This window comes from Cannabis sativa, chromosome 2 (assembly GCF_029168945.1).
Source record: "Cannabis sativa cultivar Pink pepper isolate KNU-18-1 chromosome 2, ASM2916894v1, whole genome shotgun sequence".
Classification (NCBI taxonomy): domain Eukaryota; kingdom Viridiplantae; phylum Streptophyta; class Magnoliopsida; order Rosales; family Cannabaceae; genus Cannabis; species Cannabis sativa.
Genome location: NC_083602.1, coordinates 91,709,782 through 91,731,695, shown reverse-complemented (window position 1 = coordinate 91,731,695; position 21,914 = coordinate 91,709,782). Strand labels below are relative to the sequence as shown.

The 21,914-nt window shown below is 33.9% G+C and overlaps 3 protein-coding genes, 1 long non-coding RNA gene and 2 other non-coding genes across 9 annotated transcripts; all 6 read left to right on the top strand.

The window, feature by feature from the left end:
• Nucleotides 1-332: 332 nt before the first annotated feature.
• On the top strand, nucleotides 333-12,547 carry LOC115720948 (uncharacterized). Of its 2 annotated transcripts, none has more exons than XM_030650161.2 (10): nucleotides 333-1,026; nucleotides 1,590-1,646; nucleotides 1,782-1,859; nucleotides 2,118-2,171; nucleotides 2,579-2,661; nucleotides 2,760-2,859; nucleotides 2,934-2,996; nucleotides 3,090-3,302; nucleotides 3,391-3,451; nucleotides 12,252-12,547. In XM_030650161.2, the coding sequence occupies exons 1-10, from the start codon at nucleotides 646-648 to the stop codon at nucleotides 12,347-12,349; spliced, it is 1,188 nt and encodes a 395-aa protein (XP_030506021.2). In that variant the 5' UTR covers nucleotides 333-645; the 3' UTR covers nucleotides 12,350-12,547. The 2 variants fall into 2 exon arrangements, with proteins under 2 accessions (XP_030506021.2, XP_030506022.2); XM_030650162.2 differs by lacking the exon at nucleotides 12,252-12,547 and adding an exon at nucleotides 3,609-3,903 and having other exon boundaries at nucleotides 339-1,026.
• LOC133035196 (putative F-box protein At3g17500) lies at nucleotides 7,169-10,051 on the top strand. 2 transcript variants are annotated; one of them, XM_061111060.1, is made up of 3 exons: nucleotides 7,169-7,409; nucleotides 8,307-8,367; nucleotides 8,592-10,051. In XM_061111060.1, exon 3 carries the CDS (start codon nucleotides 8,594-8,596, stop codon nucleotides 9,947-9,949), a length of 1,356 nt encoding a protein of 451 aa, XP_060967043.1. In that variant the 5' UTR covers nucleotides 7,169-7,409; nucleotides 8,307-8,367; nucleotides 8,592-8,593; the 3' UTR covers nucleotides 9,950-10,051. The 2 variants fall into 2 exon arrangements, with proteins under 2 accessions (XP_060967043.1, XP_060967042.1); XM_061111059.1 differs by having other exon boundaries at nucleotides 7,169-10,051.
• Nucleotides 7,264-7,366, top strand: LOC115721564 (U6 spliceosomal RNA). The gene has a single exon (XR_004012579.1). It is a non-coding gene; the product is annotated as a U6 spliceosomal RNA (small nuclear RNA).
• A 2,822-nt stretch (nucleotides 12,548-15,369) lies between the features above and the next one.
• On the top strand, nucleotides 15,370-18,362 carry LOC115720838 (putative F-box only protein 9). Of its 2 annotated transcripts, XM_030650027.2 has the most exons (3): nucleotides 15,370-15,902; nucleotides 16,674-16,734; nucleotides 16,944-18,362. In XM_030650027.2, the coding sequence occupies exon 3, from the start codon at nucleotides 16,946-16,948 to the stop codon at nucleotides 18,224-18,226; it is 1,281 nt and encodes a 426-aa protein (XP_030505887.1). In that variant the 5' UTR covers nucleotides 15,370-15,902; nucleotides 16,674-16,734; nucleotides 16,944-16,945; the 3' UTR covers nucleotides 18,227-18,362. The 2 variants fall into 2 exon arrangements, with proteins under 2 accessions (XP_030505887.1, XP_060967041.1); XM_061111058.1 differs by having other exon boundaries at nucleotides 16,674-18,362.
• On the top strand, nucleotides 15,758-15,860 carry LOC133035303 (U6 spliceosomal RNA). The gene has a single exon (XR_009686576.1). It is a non-coding gene; the product is annotated as a U6 spliceosomal RNA (small nuclear RNA).
• A 1,859-nt stretch (nucleotides 18,363-20,221) lies between the features above and the next one.
• Nucleotides 20,222-20,831, top strand: LOC115720921 (uncharacterized). Its single transcript, XR_004012345.2, has 3 exons — nucleotides 20,222-20,243; nucleotides 20,332-20,392; nucleotides 20,550-20,831. It is a non-coding gene; the product is annotated as an uncharacterized LOC115720921 (long non-coding RNA).
• The last annotated feature ends 1,083 nt before the right edge of the window (nucleotides 20,832-21,914 follow it).

Here is a 21,914-nt window from a genome sequence, read left to right as displayed (position 1 = left end):
CAATGACCTACAATTACTAAAATGATTACATTATTTGGGTCAAACTTCTAATAATATACCAATACATGTGAGCTCATGGAGAATATTAATCCAACAAAGTACATATTGGATAACTTTGAGGAAAAACCAAAAAGAAATTAATTATGGTCTAACTATGCACATACACAAAATTTAAAAACTCAATTAGAAAAAACTTAATTTCAATAGCGAGATATGGTTGGGAAGTACAAATCCGAAAACCTGAAACTCGTTAAAACTCACCTGATGTGTACCCTACATTATATGCTTTTGGAGAGCAAAACAACAAGTCGTTCTTTATATGCTTTTGGAGAGCAAAACAACAAGTTGTTCATTATACAAACGACATGTCGTAACATCAAACTTGTAAGCTGAAAATACTAGTTATTTGGCTAGTTTACATTTATCCATGAAAACGACTTGTCGTATATATACTCTAAAGGGCTAAAAAGCGTAAAATGTTTATCCAAGAAAACGACATGTCGTATATGTACTCTAAAGAGCTAAAAAAGCCCAAAATATTTACTCAAGAAAACGACATGTCGTATAAATACTCTTAAGAGCTAAAAAAGCATAAAATATTTACCCAAGAAAACGACATGTCGTATATATCTCTAAAGGGCTAAAATGCCTAAAACCCCCTTAAACCTTGGTCGGAGGGTCTCCGTCGTCCAAAGTCCAAACCTTTGGGGGAAAATCGTGGTTCTAATTAGGGTTTGGATTTTGGGGCCAATTATGACTGAAGATTCGAAACATCCATTGGATACAGTCGAATCACCACCCCAAAGACCTTCAAAGTTGGCTAGGACCAGCGAAGAAGACGACCTAGAACTAGAAGAAGACGAAGTAGAAGGAGGAGAAGAAGAGTTTGGTCCTGATCCCCAATCCATGACCCAAAACCCTAGAACCAATATTCAGAGGTATTTGATTGCAATTGAGTACATTGGGACTCGCTTCTCTGGATCTCAGCAGCAACCCAAATTCAGAACTGTCGTTGGTGCTCTTCAGGTCCACTTTTTTTGTTTTACTGATTTCGAAGATTTATGTGTGTAGTGATTCAAAGAGCTGTTTTTTATGTTTTATGTAGCTCAATTCTCGTTCAATAAGCATAGAATGAATGTTATTGGTTGAATTATGTAAAACTTGAAAAGTTAATGGATTTAAGCTCTTCATGTTAGATAGCTTTGTGGGTAACTTGAGTTTGAAGGATTGTGTAGAATCTACTTGAAAAGTTTATGGCTTTAAGCTCTTCATATCATATAGCTTAGTAGATTGACCTGGGTTTGAATGGTTTCTGTAGAATCTGTAAAAAAAGAAAAAAATTGAAAAGTTTATGGCTTTAAGCTCTTCATGTCATATGGCTTAGTGGATTGAATTGGGTTTGAATGGTTTCTGTAGAATCTGAAACTTGTAAAGTTAATGGCTTTAAGATCTTCATGTCATATAGCTTTGTGGATTAACTTGGCTTTAATGGTTTCTGTAGAATCTATAAAACATGAAAAGTTTATGGCTTTAAGCTCTTCATGTCATGCAGCTTTGTGGGTTAACTTGTGTTTGAATGGTTTCTATAGGAGGCGTTTCGAAAATTTGTTGGTAAACCTGTATCAGTTTTCTGCTCAAGTCGAACTGTAAGTTTGTCCTTGTTTGATCTTTAACCTCAGTATTAATTTTACAATCACAGTATCACTAAACTGAAGAAACAACATTTAGTTTCTTTGGTTTCGCTTCCCTTTTCTGATGAATATGTTTTTTCGCTATTGCAGGATGCTGGAGTGCATGCCTTATCAAATGTTTGTCATGTTGATGTTGAGCGCATGAGCAAGAGGAAGCCAGGGGAAGTGGTATGATGACAGTTTATTTAATACTCCTTTAAAGTCCTGATAATAGTTTAAGGCCTTCTTTGCAATGGGTTAGTGCTTTTAAAGTCTAATTCACATCCGAAAGACCAATGAGGCCCTCTTCTCAAATTTACACCCAAACGTCTTAGCCGTGAAGTTCCTTGTCATCAACCTGATTCTCTATCAGTTAAGCTTATTTATGAAACTGCAACCATATTTTACCCAGCTTTTGGTGATTGTGTCATTTTTGTTTGAATGCAGTTACCGCCTCATGAACCTGATGTGGTGAAAAAAGCTGTGAACCATTTTTTACAGGTACAGTCTTTAACCATATATGACCATCGTCTTATAACCGAAACAGCCTCATCTGATTGTGAACAGCTTTGGTGAATTAGCTAACCGAGCAACCAAATGAGTTGTTAAGAAAGTTTGAGCTGAATATGTCCAGTGAATCTTGTGGTGGTTGTGTGATCATTGATTTGAATTTAATATTCCCATGATGTTAAATTGATTTAAGTCTCAGAAATTTTGACAAAAGTTCAAGCTGGTTTTGTGTTTAAGTATACATGCTTCAAGAGATGGATTAATAGTTATTTATCCTAAAAATACAACTTAAATTGTATCTGATTTAAATGCCTATTATTTGTTTTGAATTTTTTTTAATGGTCCATGCATTCATTGAATAGTAATGAAATTCAGAATTGTTGACTTTGGCTCATCAGAAAAATGAAGGTGACATAATGGTGATTGACGTTCGCTGCATTCCACCTGATTTTCATGCTAGACATAAGGCTCAAGAGCGAACGTAGGTACTCATAGATCTACATTATTATATATAATGCATTAAGGAGCAGATCTACTTGTAATTTTTTTGTTTATTTACTTAAAAAAAGTGCTTTTCAGGTACTTCTATCGTTTGTTGTCTGGGCCAGAGCCTTTATCAACATTGGAGAAAGGCCGTGCTTGGCATATACCCGAGGAGCTTAATCTCAGTGCGATGCAGGTTGACATTTTATCTCTTATTATGTCTAGTAATGTTGTTTTATCATATAAGTATGTTTGTTATAATCATTGCAGGAAGCTTGTAAAGTTCTAGTTGGTCATCATGATTTTAGCACATTCCGGGGATCTGGCTGTCAGGTTCTTTCATCATCCTGTTTCTCTTTAGAACAGTATTTTTCTATTTCGCAACTCTTTCTTATGCATTATTGTAAAACCCTTTTTGGTTAATAGGCAAAATCACCAGTGAGAACATTAGATGAGCTTAATGTTTCCGAAATGGCACCTACTCCATATTTCCCTTCAATTGCAGAGAGGGGTCGAAATGGTTTTACTCACGACGATACTCAAAGCTTTCATAGCGAAAGTAATCTAGGCTTTGGCGCGAGGAGGAAACACCGTTGCCTTGTGGTAACTGCGCGAGCACGCTCTTTTCTTTATCACCAGGTTTTGATGATATTCTGCTTGTCCAATCTCTATTACTACACTCTTGAAAAACATCATGGACTAAATTGCAAATACATTGTCTATTCAGGTTAGATTACTTGTTGGTGTACTCAAAGCCGTTGGCACGGGAGATATAACAATAGCTGATGGTGAGCTTCTCTTCTATGGCTTTGTTCTTCTTCTTCTAATTATTAATTTCCTTGATGTTTTGATTCTGTTTGAGATGGACTGATTTCTTATTTTATTCTATTTTTCTTTTTGTTATTATTATGTTCAATCATTTATAAAACATAATGGACAACTCAGTTGAAAGGATTCTGAATGCGAGGAGTGTGAATGCGGCGAGTCCAATGGCGCCTGCGTGCGGTCTCTACCTCGGACAAGTGAAATATGATCTGCCATGAGAGATGACTTTAGAGCCTTCTCTTCTTGATGGTCATCAATAAGTATAGATTCTTGTATTGAATTGAGCATGAAATTTTATTGGTTAACATAGAACTAGAACAAGTATTCATTAGTACCACCATGTTTGGTTTGGTACCAAATTCTTATTTAAACATTTTGATAAATCAATTCATCATTATTGACGTCCTTTTAGAAATTTGTCTTGACTTCCTCTCTGTAAAATTTTATGATTTTTCGAGGCGTGTAGAGAGATTTTGAGAGAACATTATCGAGTGTTAGACTAAAAAAAAATTTGTTGAAATTTATTCTGATTGTGTCCAATAGAAAAATAATGCACGACAATCTTGACACTGTCCCCGTAAAATTTTATAATTTTTCGAGATATGTACGAGTGTAAAGAGTAAGGAAAAAATTTATTAAAATTTACCCTAAAAGAATAACATTTTTAATTTTTTTTTAATTACGAGGCCATATTAACAAATTTTAACGCGAAACCAATCTTCATATCAACGTCTTAGTAGTACAAATTTATTGTAACTAGTGGCAAAAAATATTCTGAGATGGGTCCAGGCTACATTTCACAAAGGGGTACCACTATCAGAAATGTGAGATTTTCACTATTTCGATTAAAATAATTATTAGTGCATGAAAAATACTTTTTCTCTCAACGTGTCCAATAGAAAAGTGATGCACAACGGTCTTGGCTTTGTCCCCGTGAAATTTCATGATTTTTCGAGATGTGTAGGGTTAGATTTTAAGAGAACACTAACGAGTATAAGAGTAAGAAAAAAGCTTGTTCAAATTTACCCTAAAAAGAATAATATTTTCAATTTTTGAATTAGGGGCCATTTTAACAAAAAAAATTTTAACGCAAAACTAGTCTTCATATTCACGTCTTAATAGTAAGAATTCATTGTGACTAGTGGCGAAAAATATTACGAGATGGGTCCGGACCACATTTCACATAGGGGTACCACGATCAGAAATGAGGGATTTTCACAATTTCGATTAAAATGATTGTTAGTCCTTGAAAACTACTTTTTCTCTAAACGTGTTCAATAGAAAAGTGATGCACAACGGTCTTGGCTTTGTCCCTGTGGAATTTCATGATTTTTCGAGATGTGTAGGTTGAGATTTTAAAAGAACACTAGCGAGTGTAAGAGTAAGGAAAAAATTTACCCTGAAAAGAAAAAAAAAATTTAATATTTTAATTAGGGGCCATTTTGACAAAATTTAACGCGAAATCAATCTTCATATTCACGTCTTATTAGTACAAATTCATTGTGACTAGTGGCAAAATTTTTGGAGCGACATAAGGTCTTATGGTGGTGTATCTTGTCTTGTGCTCTCCCTGTAAGAGCTGTGATCGGTAACAGATTCCATATAGAGGACCCAAGCTGCCCCCTATGTGGAAGGTGTGAAGAATCCATTGAACACCTGTTTCTATCCTGTGAGGTGGCACTTCATTTTTGGCGTTCATCTCCTTGGGGTATCTATCCGGTGTGTGATACAGGCATCCGTGTCTGGGATTGGGTCAAGTTCATCTGGGACCTAAAACATAAAGGAGCTTGTGTCGATGATATATTCTTATATGCTTCTATTGTTGTGGATACTATTTGGAGGGTGCGCAATTGAGAAGGTCCATAATAATTGTCCTGTTGATATTAACAAATGCATTGATAATATTTGTACTTCTTATGTAGATATGTATGATTCCTTGCTCCAATGTGCTACCCCAGCTTTAAAGGAAGTTTAGTCCCCTTCTCCTCAGGATTGGATTAAGCTGAATTGTGATGTTAAAGTGGGTTTGGATAGTATGTGTATTGTTGTTGTGGCAAGGAACCATCTTGGCAGAGTGGTTAGAGTTTAGACAGCTCGGGAGAACTTCTCGGATGTTCTTTGTGTGAAGCGGCGGCCTGCTCTTTGGCTGTGGCTGTTGCTTTGGATATCGGCTCTAAGTATGTTATAGTGGAGAATGACTCGAGAGTGGTTATCGACGCCATCAATGGGAAGGGGTCTCGTTGGGCAATAGAGAATTGTATCTCATTTTGTACTAAGTTATCTCACTCATTTAGTAGTTGTTGTTTTTCTTATGTCAGTAGATCTTGTAATTATGCCGCTCATAATGTGGCTAGATGGGCTTTTACCCATCAGACTTTTGGGTCTCTCCCGGTCGATTTCGTCCTGGACACCCTATTTTGTAATGACCGAGAGGTCTAACTCTTTATGAATCTATGATATAAACGCTTTTTATCAAAAAAAAAAAAAAAAGTGGCGAAAAATATTTCGAGATAGGTCCATGCTACATTTCACAAAGGGATACCAATATTAAAAATGTGAAATTTTGACTATTTCGATTTAAATGATTGTTAGTGCATGAAAACTACTTTTTCTCTCAATGTTTCCAATAGAAAAGTGATGCACAACGGTCTTGGCTTTGTCCACGTGAAATTTCACGATTTTTCGAGATGTGTATAATAAGATTTTAAGAGAACACTAACGTGTGTAAAAGTAAAGAAAAAACTTATTATAATTTATCCTACAAAGAAGAATATTTTGAATTTTTTTAATTAGGGGGCCATTTTAACAAAATTTAACGCAAACCTAATGTTCATATTCGCGTCTTAATTCTACGAATTCATTATGACTTGTTAGTGCATGAAAATTACTTTTTCTCTCAAACGTGTCTAATAGAAAAGTGATTCACAACGGTCTTCGCTTTGTTCCGAGAAATTTTATGATTTTTCGAGATGTGTAATGTGAGAGTTTAAGAGAACACTAACGAGTGTAAGAATAAGAAAAAAAAAACTTGTTAAAATTTATTTTGAAAAGAAGAATATTTTTAATTGTTTAATTAGGAGGCCATTTTAACAAAATTTAACTCAAAACTAATCTTCTTATTCACGTCTTAGTAGTACCAATTTATTGTGACGAGTGGGGATAAATATTCTGATATGGTTCGGGCGACATTTCACATCGGAGTACCACTATAAAAAATGTGAGATTTTTACAATTTCGATAAAAATGATTGTTAGTGCTTGAAAACTAGGTTTTCGCTTAACGTAACTAATAGAAAAGTGATTGACAACAATCTTGGCTTCCTCCCATGAAATTAATCTTCATATTCACGTCTTAGTAGTACGAATTCATTGTGACTAATGCGAAAAAATATTTCGAGATGGGTCCAATAATATACTATGATATCTAATTTCTTTAGTGAATTTATGTTGAGTCTCTTTGGCTTAGTTTACTATTTTCCAATGATACATATTTAGTTTAATTATATATGCTTTTGGCACTCATAAAATATAGTAACTTTTACTTAAGTTTTTACAAAAACGACAGAAAACATAAGAAAACGACACATAAGTCAGTCATCTAAAGCATAGCAGGCTCTGTTTGTATTGGGCCGGACTTTACCAACAACAAATTTGTTACCTTGTAAATAACGGCCCACAGATTTGATTTGTACAAAGTACAAGTTCTAATTGTCCCACATCGCCAATATAACATTTCCTTAGAATGTTTATATATCCTTACCTCAGTCATGTTACCTGTCCCTTCGGGGACATCCGATAAAATTGGAACGATACAGAGAAGATTAGCATGGCCCCTGCGCAAGGATGACACGCACAAATCGAGAAATGGTCCAAATTTTTTTTTTGAATCCCAACTCCTGATTCAGTTTCATCTTAATTTCAGGTTGGAGCTTCCTCAAAATCTTCTTCAACTGGCTTTTTTATCTTATCATTAACAAAAACAATATCATTATCATCTTTGATGTTCAACTTTTTCACTAACTCACTAAGCAATTACCGAGTATTGCTCTTCAAGCATAGAAGACAAGTACTGAGTGAGTAAATGATTTTGAAATGTGTTATGGAGACTACTTTTCATGTTCTGGTCTGGTTCATTATGCTTTCTTTCTTTCTTTATTTCAGGTCTTAATGTCACAATTTGGTCACCTAGGACAGCTTTATAATATATATATATATGTACAGAGTACAGTTGGTAATAAGTTTGTGTAGATAATTCATTCATCATAAAATGCATGAGAGTGTGACTAACAATCTTGTTCTTCTTCAGTGAAATATTTCACTTAGAAAGAAATGGTTGTGGAAATCCTTCACTATATGTTATACTAATCACTATCACTTATTTCCTAATCAATATACTCTTAATTCAGCCAGCAAAAAATGAAAGAAAAAAAAAAGTGTTATATATGAGTTAATATTTTGTGATGGAGAAGTTAAATAAAAATGAGTTGGTAAATTGTATTGGAAATATGAATTGTCTATTGAGAAGACAAGTATTGGAAATATGAATTGACAATTATTCTTCTTGTATTGGGAAGTCCTACAGTTGTTTGGGGTATTCAAAAAGGTGTATTGTATTGTTTCTATGTAATCATAATTATGGTATTGGTTGGTTCACTTCAATGTATTATTTGCTTTTATAATTTACCTATATATATATATATATGGGAGTTCTGTACAATAAGAATAGCTCATAGAAAAATTCAAGAGAAATACCATTTTTTTTATTTATTTTGTTTGTGTTGTCTTCCTTCTTCTGGGTTCTTTTTCTGGTTTGAGTTAGAAACCAGAGTAGAAAAGGAAGTAGAAGAAGAGCTTAATCAGACAGAAATACAGAAATTAAGGTCAGCCACTCACTTCACTTCTGAATTTACCGTCATTTTCTTAATTTCCATTTTTTTGCTGTTTTCTTTTTCAACTGAATAAAATCTTTGAAGTTTGGATTTTTCTGTCATGATTTTTTAGTATATTTTTTCCTATGAATGAACAATTTCATCTTTCTATAATCTTATTCCTTTTTTAAAGTTAATAATTTTGATTATAAGCTTAGTTTGATCATTGATGGCAGAAATGGGGAGATTCTGTGATTTGCCAAGTGAAGTTGTGGAGAAAATCATGTTGTTGGTGCCTGCAGATTCTCTAGTAGAATGTAAATCTGTGAACAAGTTTTGGTATTCTTGTATTTCCACTTTCATCAACGATCCAAAATTTGTAGCTAAGCACCTCCTCAATACCAAAAATGAATCTTCCATATCCTTTCTTTGTTTCAACGACCCTTCCCCCCATGACGATCATCGCATGATCACATACCCATTGCTCAATATAGTCCATGTTGATGGTAATGATGAAGGTGCTGATGATGATGACACTATAATCCATGATGATGATGATGATGATGACACTATAATCCATGATAATGATCATGTCACTATAATCAACGGCTATGATGATGATGTTACTGTAATCCATGATGATGATGATGATGTTGTCACTATTATCCTTGAAGATGATGATGATGATGGTAAGAAGGATCATTTTAGAACAGTCACAGTAGATCTGAGTATGCCACTTTTGGATATGAATAGATGGAATAAAATATATCACTGTGATGGACTTCTTTTGCTAGTAAATGATGGTATTGAGGAGACTATAACTATGGCGTTGTGTAATCCTGCCTTGAAAGAATTCATGATTCTCCCACAACCGAAGAATAGTGTTACGTCTAAAGCTTATCACCACATAGGACTTGAACATGATTCTAGAAACAACAAATACAAATGTGTTTACATTTGGCTCGGTGATGAAGAAGAATGTAAAGTTGAGGTATACACAGTGGGTTCTGATTCTTGGAGAGAGATCAACATGTCTCAAGACGTAATGGATTATATAGTGCATACTCAACTATGCAATGCTGTATGTTTTGGAGGTGTTTGTTACTGGTATATTAGCCAACCTGGAATTGATAAGATCCTCAGTTTTGATATGAGTAGTGAGGAATTTCGTATGATAGATTTGCCAGATTTTGAACATTTTTATGCCGCGGAAGATTTCTTGGTTTCTTATAGTACGCGCTTGGCAGTGTGGAATGATTCTGTTGTGATGTATTTGGCCCCTGATTTCACATGGGGGAATAAGTTAATCTTTTTTGTCTTCACCATGGATAAAGGTGTAGCAGGTGGTTGGACCAAATATGTGCAGATTGGACCACTAGAGAAGTATTACAATAACTTACTACCATTTTGGAAGAATGATGAGATTCTGATGGAAGTCTTTGTAGATGATACGCGCGTATATTACTTGGCTTCTTGCAACATTCGTACTGGAAAGTTAAGAAATGTTTTTGGTGTAGATAGAAAACTAAAGATATATTATAATTCGTTTTGTTTGTATGAAAAAAGTCTGGTTTCTATTAGGAAGGAAATTTAATTTCCAAACTCTCTGGTTTGGCTCTAGAAGTGTAGAGACTAAAATGTTATTTGTTAAGTTTGATTTTATGATTTAAACATTATCTATGTAATGAAATGAAGTCATTATTGATGCCTTTCACAGTTTTTTTATATATAGTTTAAACATAAGAATATTTGTTGAAAAAGATGATCATGCCATCCCATTCTTACATTTGCACCAAACAGTAAATCTATTAATCTCTTTTACTGGTTTACTGGTTAGACTTTGTAGGACTAGGACAATAAAATGTGAATTCTCCTAAGTGGTTCTAAATTTCAAGTTGGTCTTTTTGGAAGGCAACAAAAAATGAGCTTATTTAGATTTGGAAATGAATGTGAATGTGATCCTCAAAAGTCAAATCCATGGAAATGAACTCTCCATCAAGAACCAACCATGCCCAGCCGAGGCTGCCCGGAACAGTTTTTCATCTCCATGATAATACTTGACTATCAACAATAAAGAATTATAACAAAGTTATATTGATTGATTATATCATAAAAGAAAACTCTCAAGTCTCAATTCATTACATACAATACAAAAACTCATTTAAAGCTTTGACATATTCTTATTTATACATGTTTCATGTTCATATCACATTTTCATTTACCACAAAGTTTAACTAGGACACTTAAATATAGAAATCAGTTGTAAGATGGTTCTTGACGCTCAAAGGCTCAAACACAGTCACTATCACTCCTTAATTCCATGGTGAGATTTTGTTGAGCAACTCAATTCTTGCTATTGATCTTTCTTGACAACACAACACAAGTAAGTAATTAATTATTGATTCTGGCATTACTATTAATTGCAAACTTCCTATAATAAGGTTATTGTTCTTTCTACGTCATAAGCTTATATTGATCATTCATGGCAGAAATAATGGCGAGTTTTTTTGATTTGCCAAGTGAAGTTTTGGAGAAAATCATGTTGTTGGTACCTCCAGATTCTCTATGAACAAGTTTTGGTATTCTTGTATTTCCACTTTCATCAACGATCCAAAATTTGTAGCCAAGCACCTCCTCATTACCAAAAACCAGTCTTCTATGTCCTTACTTTGTTTCAAAGACCCTTCCCCCCATGATGATCATCGCTTGATCACATACCCATTGCTTACTATCATCCATGATGATGATGATGATAGTGAAAATGATGATGTTATAACTGTTACAGAAGCTCTCACTATACCACATTTTCTTAATGAGAAGTACAAGAATGTGGCGCATCATCCACGATTCTCCCAGAACCAAAGAATGTTAAATTTGAAGCTCATCACCACATAGGATTTGAACTTGATTCCAAAAACAACAAATACAAATGTGTTTCCATTTGGCTCAGTTGTGAAGAAGAAGAAGAATGTAAAGTCGAGGTATACTGAACTATGCAATGCTGTATGTTTTGGAGGTGTTTGTTATTGGTGTATGAAACAAGATTCAATCGAAATGATCCTCAGTTTTGATATGAGTAGTGAGGAATTTGGTATGATAGATCTGCCAGATTTAGAACCTCTTTTTGAAAATGAAGATTGGTTCGATACTTATCATTGTAGTGTGGAATTGTTGAGAATCATGGGTTCCATCTCAAAACCAATTGGCTTACGGTATCAGAGTGAAAATGGTCACTATCTGTATAGGTGCGGATCGTGGAAATGGTCACTATCTGTATAGGTGCGGATCGGACTGATACCATGTTGAGAATCATGGGGTTCCATCTCAAAACCAATTGGCAATGAGTGGAGTAGCCCATGTTCTTATATATGGCTCAATTCTCTACCATTTATTATATGTGGGACAATGTCCACAACAGGAATGATTCTGTTGTGATGTCTTTGGCTCCCTTTTTTGGGGATACCCGCAATCTTGATGACAACATCCTTTTTATCTTCACCATGTATGAATCTGCAGCAGGTGCTTGGAAGAATAATGAGATTCTAATGGAAGTCTTTGAAGATGATATACGCTCTTTTCTTTATCACCAGGTTTTGATGATATTCTGCTTGTCCAATCTCTATTACTACACTCTTGTAAAACATCATGGACTAAATTGCAAATACATTGTCTATTCAGGTAAGATTACTTGTTGGTGTACTCAAAGCCGTTGGCACCGGAGATATAACAATAGCTGATGGTGAGCTTCTCTTCTATGGCTTTGTTCTTCTTCTTCTAATTATTAATTTCCTTGATGTTTTGATTCTGTTTGAGATGGACTGATTTCTTATTTTATTCTATTTTTCTTTTTGTTATTATTATTTTCAATCATTTATAAAACATAATGGACAACTCAGTTGAAAGGATTCTGAACGCGAGGAGTGTGAATGCGGCGAGTCCAATGGCGCCTGCGTGCGGTCTCTACCTCGGACAAGTGAAATATGATCTGCCATGAGAGATGACTTTAGAGCCTTCTCTTCTTGATGGTCATCAATAAGTATAGATCCTTGTATTGAATTGAGCTTGAAATTTTTATTGGTTAGCATAGAACTAGAACAAGTATTCTTTAGTACCACCATGTTTGGTTTGGTACCAAATTCTTATTTAAACATTTTGATAAATCAATTCATCATTATTGACGTCCTTTTAGAAATTTGTCTTGACTTCCTCTCTGTAAAATTTTACGATTTTTTGAGGCGTATAGAGAGATTTTAAGAGAACACTATCGAGTGTTAGAGTGAAAATAAAAAATTGTTGAAATTTATTCTGAACGTGTCCAATAGAAAAATAATGCACAACAATCTTGACATTGTCCCCGTAAAATTTTATGATTTTTCGAGATATGTACGAGTGTAAAGAGTAAGAAAAAAATTTATTAAAATTTACCCTAAAAGAATAACATTTTTAATTAGGGAGTTATATTAACAAATTTTAACGCGAAATTAGTCTTCATATTTACATCTTAATAGTACAAATTTATTGTAACTAGTGGGAAAAAATATTTCGAGATGGGTTCAGGCCACATTTCACAAAGGGTTACCACTATCAGAAATGTGAGATTTTAACTCTTTTGATTATATTGATTGTCAGTGCTTGAAAATTACTTTTCTCTCAATGTATCCAATATAAAAAATGATGAACAACGGTCTTAACTTCATCCTTATGAAATTTCACAATTTTTCAAGATGTGTAAGGCGAAATTTTAAGAGAACACTAATGAGTGTAAGAGTAAGAGTAAGGAAAAAACTTGTTAAAACTTATCCTGAAAAGAAGAATATTTTCAATTTTTGAATTAAGGGCACATTTTATTAAAATTTAACGCGAAATCAATCTTCATATTAACGTCTTAGTAGTACGAATTCATTGTGACTAGTGGGGAAAAATATTCTGAGATGGGTCCGAACCACATTTCATAAAGGGGTACGTACCACTATAAAAAATATGAGATTTTCACTATTTACTTTAAAATGATTGTTAGTGTTGAAAAAATACCTTTTCTCTCAACATGTCTAATAGAAAAGTGATGCACAACGGTTTTGGCTTTGTCCCCGTGAAATTTCATGATTTTTCGAGATGTGTAGGGTTAGATTTTAAGAGAACACTAACGAGTGTAAGAGTAAGAAAAAAGCTTGTTAAAATTTACCCTAAAAAGAAGAATATTTTCAATTTTTGAAATAGGGGCCATTTTAACAAAAAAAATTACGCAAAACTAATCTTCATATTCACGTCTTAATAGTAAGAATTCATTGTGACTAGTGGCGAAAAATATTCCGAGATAGGTCCGGACCACATTTCTCATAGGGGTACCACGATCAGAAATGAGGGATTTTTACAATTTCGATTAAAATGATTGTTAGTCCTTGAAAACTACTTTTTCTCTCAACGTGTCCAATAGAAAAGTGATGCACAGCGGTATTGGCTTTGTCCCTGTGGAATTTCATGATTTTTCGAGATGTGTAGGTTGAGATTTTAAAAGAACACTAGCGAGTGTAAGAGTAAGGAAAAAACTTGTTAAAATTTACCCTGAAAAGAAGAAAATTTTCAATATTTTAATTAGGGGCCATTTTGACAAAATTTAACGCGAAACCAATCTTCATATTCACGTCTTAGTAGTACAAATTTATTGTGACTAGTGGGAAAAAAATATTCCAAGATAGGTCCATGCTACATTTCACAAAGGGGTAACACTATTAAAATTGTGAAATTTTGACTATTTCGATTTAAATGATTGTTAGTGCATGAAAGCTAATTTTTCTCTCAATGTTTCCAATAGAAAAGTGATACACAACGGTCTTGACTTTGTCTACGTGAAATTTCACGATTTTTCGAGATGTGAAGGGTGAGATTTTAAGAGAACACTAACGAGTGTAAGAGTAAGGAAAAAACTTATTAAAATTTATCCTACAAAGAAGAATATTTTAAATTTTTTAATTAGGGGGCCATTTTAACAAAATTTAACGCAAACTCAATCTTCATATTCACGTCTTAATTCTACGAATTCATTATGACTAGTTAGTGCATGAAAACTACTTTTTATCTCAAACGTGTCTAATAGAAAAGTGATTCACAACGGTCTTGGCTTTGTTCCGTAAAATTTTAGGATTTTTCGAGATGTGTAATGTGAGATTTTAAGAGAACACTAACAAGTGAAAGAATAAGAAAAAAAAACTTATTAAAATTTATCCGAAGAATGTTTTCAATTATTTAATTAGGAGGCCATTTTAACAAAATTTAACTCAAAACTAATCTTCTTATTCACGTCTTAGTAGTACCAATTCATTGTGACGAGTGGGGATAAATATTCTGAGGTGGTCCGGGCGACATTTCACAAAGGAGTACCACTATCAAAAATGTGAGATTTTTACTATTTCGATAAAAATGATTATTAGTGCTTGAAAACTAGGTTTTCACTTAACGTAACTAATAGAAAAGTGATTGACAACAATCTTGGCTTCCTCCCACGAAATTAATCTTCACATTCACGTCTTAGTAGTACGAATTCATTGTGACTAATGCAAAAAAATACTTCGAGATGGGTCCAGTAATATACTATGATATCTAATTTCTTTAGTGAATTTATGTTGAGTCTCTTTGGCTTAGTTTACTATTTTGCAATGATACATATTTATTTTTTTTTGAATAAAAGCTGATAACTTTATTTAAAACAATTCTTGCGCAATTACATCACTAATATTATTCGGAACAGTGTCCACCGAATCACTACGCTCAGCATATAACCATGAGACTCGGGCAAGACCATGAGCCACACGGTTAGCAGAACGTTTAATAAAACGTAAACAAACATAATTCAAATTTGAAATTATTCTCTTGCATTCTGCAATGCAACAACCGAAAGGAGAATTAGTATTCACCGAGCTCCGAAAAGCTTGAACTGTTATGAGGCTATCCGATTCCACAGTGATACGAGAAAGTTTTGATTCCTTTATCCAGCTTAGTACCTCTTTCACACCAAGAGCCTCAGCAAGAGCCGGATTAACACAACCATCCCAAGACCCCGTTCTCGCCTGCAAGACTTGGCCCCAAAATCACGGAGAACCCAACCGTACCCAAATTTATTTTAATTATATATGCTTTTGGCACTCATAAAATATTGAAACTTTTATTTAAGTCTTTACAAAAAACGACAGAAAACATAAGAGAACGACACATAAGTCAGTCACTCATCCAAAGCATAGCAGGCTCTGTTTGTATTGGGCCGGACTTTACCAACAACAAATTTGTTACCTTGTAAATAACGGCCCACAGATTTGATTTGTACAAAGTACAAATTCTAATTGTCCCACATCGCCAATATAACATTTCCTTAGAATGTTTATATATCCTTACCTCAGTCACATTACTTGTCCCTTCGGGGACATCCGATAAAATTGGAACGATACAGAGAAGATTAGCATGGCCCCTGCGCAAGGATGACACGCACAAATCGAGAAATGGTCCAAATTTTTTTTTGAATCCAAACTCCTGATTCAGTTTCATCTTAATTTCAGGTTGGAGCTTCCTCAAAATCTTCTTCATGTTCTGGTCTGGTGCATTATGCTTTCTTTCTTTCTTTATTTCAGGTCTTAATGTCACAATTTGGTCACCTAGGACAGCTTTATAACATATATTTATATATATATATGTACAGAGTACAGTTGGTAATAAGTTTGTGTAGATAATTCATTCATCATAAAATGCATGAGAGTGTGACTAACAAGCTTGTTCTTCTTCAGTGAAATATTTCACTAAGAAAGAAATGGTTGTGGAAATCCTTCACTATATGTTATACTAATCACTATCACTTATTGTTTAAACTTGAATCGTATCCATTATAAAACCTTTAAAAGTATTTCCTAATCCCTATTACTCTTAATTCAGTGAAGTTGTGGAGAAAAAAAAAAAAGTCTTATATATGAGTTAATATTTTGTGATGGAGAAGTTAAATAAATAGGACGGTGGGAAGAAGCTTAAATAAAAATGAGTTGGTAAATTGTATTGGAAATATGAATTGACAATTATTCTTCTTGTATTGGGAAGTCCTACAGTTGTTTGGGGTATTCAAAAAGGTGTATTGTATTGTTTCTATGTAATTATAATTATGGTATTGGTTGGTTCACTTCAATGTATTATTTGCTTTTATAATTTACCTATATATATATATATATGAGAGTTCTGAACAATCAGAATAGCTCATACAAAAATTCAAGAGAAATACCATTTTTTTTTATTTTGTTTGTGTTGTCTTCCTTCTTCTGGGTTCTTTTTCTGGTTTGAGTTAGAAACCAGAGTAGAAAAGGAAGGAGAGGAAGAGCTTAATCATACAGAAATACAGAAATTAAGGTTAGCCACTCACTTCACTTCAGAATTTATTTCCATTTTTTTATTGTTTTCTTTTTCAACTGAACAAAATCTTTGAAGTTTGGATTTTTCTGTCATGATTTTTTAGTATATTTTGTCCTATGAATGAACAATTTCATCTTTCTATAATCTTATTCCTTTTTTAAAGTTAATAATTTTGATTATAAGCTTAGTTTGATCATTGATGGCAGAAATGGGGAGATTTTGTGATTTGCCAAGTGAAGTTGTGGAGAAAATCATGTTGTTGGTGCCTGCAGATTCTGTAGTAGAATGTAAATCTGTTAACAAGTTTTGGTATTCTTGTATTTCCACTTTCATCAACGATCCAAAATTTGCAGCTAAGCACCTCCTCAATACCAAAAGCGAATCTTCCATATCCTTTCTTTGTTTCGAAGACCCTTCCCCCCATGACGATCATCGCATGATCACATACCCATTGCTCACTATAATCCATGTTGATGGTGATGATGATGACACTATAATCCATGATAATGATTATGTCACTATAATCCATGGCGATGATGATGTTGTCACTATTATCCTTGAAGATGATGATGATGATGATGATGATGGTGGTGGTAAGAAGAATCATTTTAGAACAGTCACAGTAGATCTGAGTATGCCACTTTTGGATATGAATAGATGGAATAAAATATATCACTGTGATGGACTTCTTTTGCTAGTAAATGATGGTATTGAGGAGACTATAACTATGGCGTTGTGTAATCCTGCGTTGAAAGAATTCATGATTCTCCCACAACCGAAGAATAGTGTTACGTTTATAGCTTATCACCACATAGGATTTGAACATGATTCTAGAAACAACAAATACAAATGTGTTTACATTTGGCTCGGTGATGAAGAAGAATGTAAAGTTGAGGTATACACAGTGGGTTCTGATTCTTGGAGAGAGATCAACATGTCTCAAGACGTAATGGATTATATAGTGCATACTCAACTATGCAATGCTGTATGTTTTGGAGGTGTTTGTTACTGGTATATTAGCCAACCTGGAATTGATAAGATCCTCAGTTTTGATATGAGTAGTGAGGAATTTCGTATGATAGATTTGCCAGATTTTGAACATTTTTATGCCGCGGAAGATTTCTTGGTTTCTTATAGTACGCGCTTGGCAGTGTGGAATGATTCTGTTGTGATGTATTTGGCCCCTGATTTCACATGGGGGAATAAGTTAATCTTTTTTGTCTTCACCATGGATAAAGGTGTAGCAGGTGGTTGGACCAAATATGTGCAGATTGGACCACTAGAGAAGTATTACAATAACTTACTACCATTTTGGAAGAATGATGAGATTCTGATGGAAGTCTTTGTAGATGATACGCGCGTATATTACTTGGCTTCTTGCAACATTCGTACTGGAAAGTTAAGAAATGTTTTTGGTGTAGATAGAAAACTAAAGATATATTATAATTCGTTTTGTTTGTATGAAAAAAGTCTGGTTTCTATTAGGTAGGAGGGAGTGAAGGAAATTTAATTTCCAAACTCTCTGGTTTGGCTCTAGAAGTGTAGAGACTAAAATGTTATTTGTTAAGTTTGATTTTATGATTTAAACATTATCTATGTAATGAAATGAAGTCATTATTGATGCCTTTCACAGTTTTTTTATATATAGTTTAAACATAAGAATATTTGTTGAAAAAGATGATCATGCCATCCCATTCTTACATTTGCACCAAACAGTAAATCTATTAATCTCTTTTACTGGTTTACTGGTTAGACTTTGTAGGACTAGGACAATAAAATGTGAATTCTCCTAAGTGGTTCTAAATTTCAAGTTGGTCTTTTTGGAAGGCAACAAAAAATGAGCTTATTTAGATTTGGAAATGAATGTGAATGTGATCCTCAAAAGTCAAATCCATGGAAATGAACTCTCCATCAAGAACCAACCATGCCCAGCCGAGGCTGCCCGGAACAGTTTTTCATCTCCATGATAATACTTGACTATCAACAATAAAGAATTATAACAAAGTTATATTGATTGATTATATCATAAAAGAAAACTCTCAAGTCTCAATTCATTACATACAATACAAAAACTCATTTAAAGCTTTGACATATTCTTATTTATACATGTTTCATGTTCATATCACATTTTCATTTACCACAAAGTTTAACTAGGACACTTAAATATAGAAATCAGTTGTAAGATGGTTCTTGACGCTCAAAGGCTCAAACACAGTCACTATCACTCCTTAATTCCATGGTGAGATTTTGTTGAGCAACTCAATTCTTGCTATTGATCTTTCTTGACAACACAACACAAGTAAGTAATTAATTATTGATTCTGGCATTACTATTAATTGCAAACTTCCTATAATAAGGTTATTGTTCTTTCTACGTCATAAGCTTATATTGATCATTCATGGCAGAAATAATGGCGAGTTTTTTTGATTTGCCAAGTGAAGTTTTGGAGAAAATCATGTTGTTGGTACCTCCAGATTCTCTATGAACAAGTTTTGGTATTCTTGTATTTCCACTTTCATCAACGATCCAAAATTTGTAGCCAAGCACCTCCTCATTACCAAAAACCAGTCTTCTATGTCCTTACTTTGTTTCAAAGACCCTTCCCCCCATGATGATCATCGCTTGATCACATACCCATTGCTTACTATCATCCATGATGATGATGATGATAGTGAAAATGATGATGTTATAACTGTTACAGAAGCTCTCACTATACCACATTTTCTTAATGAGAAGTACAAGAATGTGGCGCATCATCCACGATTCTCCCAGAACCAAAGAATGTTAAATTTGAAGCTCATCACCACATAGGATTTGAACTTGATTCCAAAAACAACAAATACAAATGTGTTTCCATTTGGCTCAGTTGTGAAGAAGAAGAAGAATGTAAAGTCGAGGTATACTGAACTATGCAATGCTGTATGTTTTGGAGGTGTTTGTTATTGGTGTATGAAACAAGATTCAATCGAAATGATCCTCAGTTTTGATATGAGTAGTGAGGAATTTGGTATGATAGATCTGCCAGATTTAGAACCTCTTTTTGAAAATGAAGATTGGTTCGATACTTATCATTGTAGTGTGGAATTGTTGAGAATCATGGGTTCCATCTCAAAACCAATTGGCTTACGGTATCAGAGTGAAAATGGTCACTATCTGTATAGGTGCGGATCGTGGAAATGGTCACTATCTGTATAGGTGCGGATCGGACTGATACCATGTTGAGAATCATGGGGTTCCATCTCAAAACCAATTGGCAATGAGTGGAGTAGCCCATGTTCTTATATATGGCTCAATTCTCTACCATTTATTATATGTGGGACAATGTCCACAACAGGAATGATTCTGTTGTGATGTCTTTGGCTCCCTTTTTTGGGGATACCCGCAATCTTGATGACAACATCCTTTTTATCTTCACCATGTATGAATCTGCAGCAGGTGCTTGGAAGAATAATGAGATTCTAATGGAAGTCTTTGAAGATGATATACGCTCTTTTCTTTATCACCAGGTTTTGATGATATTCTGCTTGTCCAATCTCTATTACTACACTCTTGTAAAACATCATGGACTAAATTGCAAATACATTGTCTATTCAGGTAAGATTACTTGTTGGTGTACTCAAAGCCGTTGGCACCGGAGATATAACAATAGCTGATGGTGAGCTTCTCTTCTATGGCTTTGTTCTTCTTCTTCTAATTATTAATTTCCTTGATGTTTTGATTCTGTTTGAGATGGACTGATTTCTTATTTTATTCTATTTTTCTTTTTGTTATTATTATTTTCAATCATTTATAAAACATAATGGACAACTCAGTTGAAAGGATTCTGAACGCGAGGAGTGTGAATGCGGCGAGTCCAATGGCGCCTGCGTGCGGTCTCTACCTCGGACAAGTGAAATATGATCTGCCATGAGAGATGACTTTAGAGCCTTCTCTTCTTGATGGTCATCAATAAGTATAGATCCTTGTATTGAATTGAGCTTGAAATTTTTATTGGTTAGCATAGAACTAGAACAAGTATTCTTTAGTACCACCATGTTTGGTTTGGTACCAAATTCTTATTTAAACATTTTGATAAATCAATTCATCATTATTGACGTCCTTTTAGAAATTTGTCTTGACTTCCTCTCTGTAAAATTTTACGATTTTTTGAGGCGTATAGAGAGATTTTAAGAGAACACTATCGAGTGTTAGAGTGAAAATAAAAAATTGTTGAAATTTATTCTGAACGTGTCCAATAGAAAAATAATGCACAACAATCTTGACATTGTCCCCGTAAAATTTTATGATTTTTCGAGATATGTACGAGTGTAAAGAGTAAGAAAAAAATTTATTAAAATTTACCCTAAAAGAATAACATTTTTAATTTTTTTTAATTAGGGGGCTATATTAACAAGCTTTAACGCGAAATCAGTCTTCATATTCACATTTTAGTAGTACAAATTCATTGTAACTAGTGGGAAAAAATATTTCGAGATGGGTTCGAACCACATTTCACAAAGGGTTATCACTATCAGAAATGTGAGATTTTAACTCTTTTGATTATATTGATTGTCAGTGCTTGAAAATTACTTTTCTCTCAATGTGTCCAATATAAAAAATGATACACAACGGTCTTGACTTCATCCTTATGAAATTTCACAATTTTTTCAAGATGTGTAAAGGCGAAATTTTAAGAGAACACTAATGAGTGTAAGAGTAAGAGTAAGGAAAAAACTTGTTAAAATTTACCCTGAAAAGAAGAATATTTTCAATTTTTGAATTAAGGGCACATTTTATTAAAATTTAACGCGAAATCAATCTTCATATTAACGTCTTAGTAGTACAAATTCATTGTAACTAGTGGCAAAAAATATTCCGAGATGGGTCCGGGCCACATTTCACAAAGGGGTACGTACCACTATCAGAAATGTGAGATTTTCACTATTTCGATTAAAATGATTGTTAGTGCATGAAAAATACTTTTTCTCTCAACGTGTCCAATAGAAAAGTGATGCACAACGATCTTGGCTTTGTCCCCGTGAAATTTCATGATTTTTCGAGATATGTAGGGTTAGATTTTAAGAGAACACTAACGAGTGTAAGAGTAAGAAAAAAGCTTGTTAAAATTTACCCAAAAAAGAAGAATATTTTCTATTTTTGAATTAGGGGCCATTTAAACAAAAAAAATTACGCAAAAC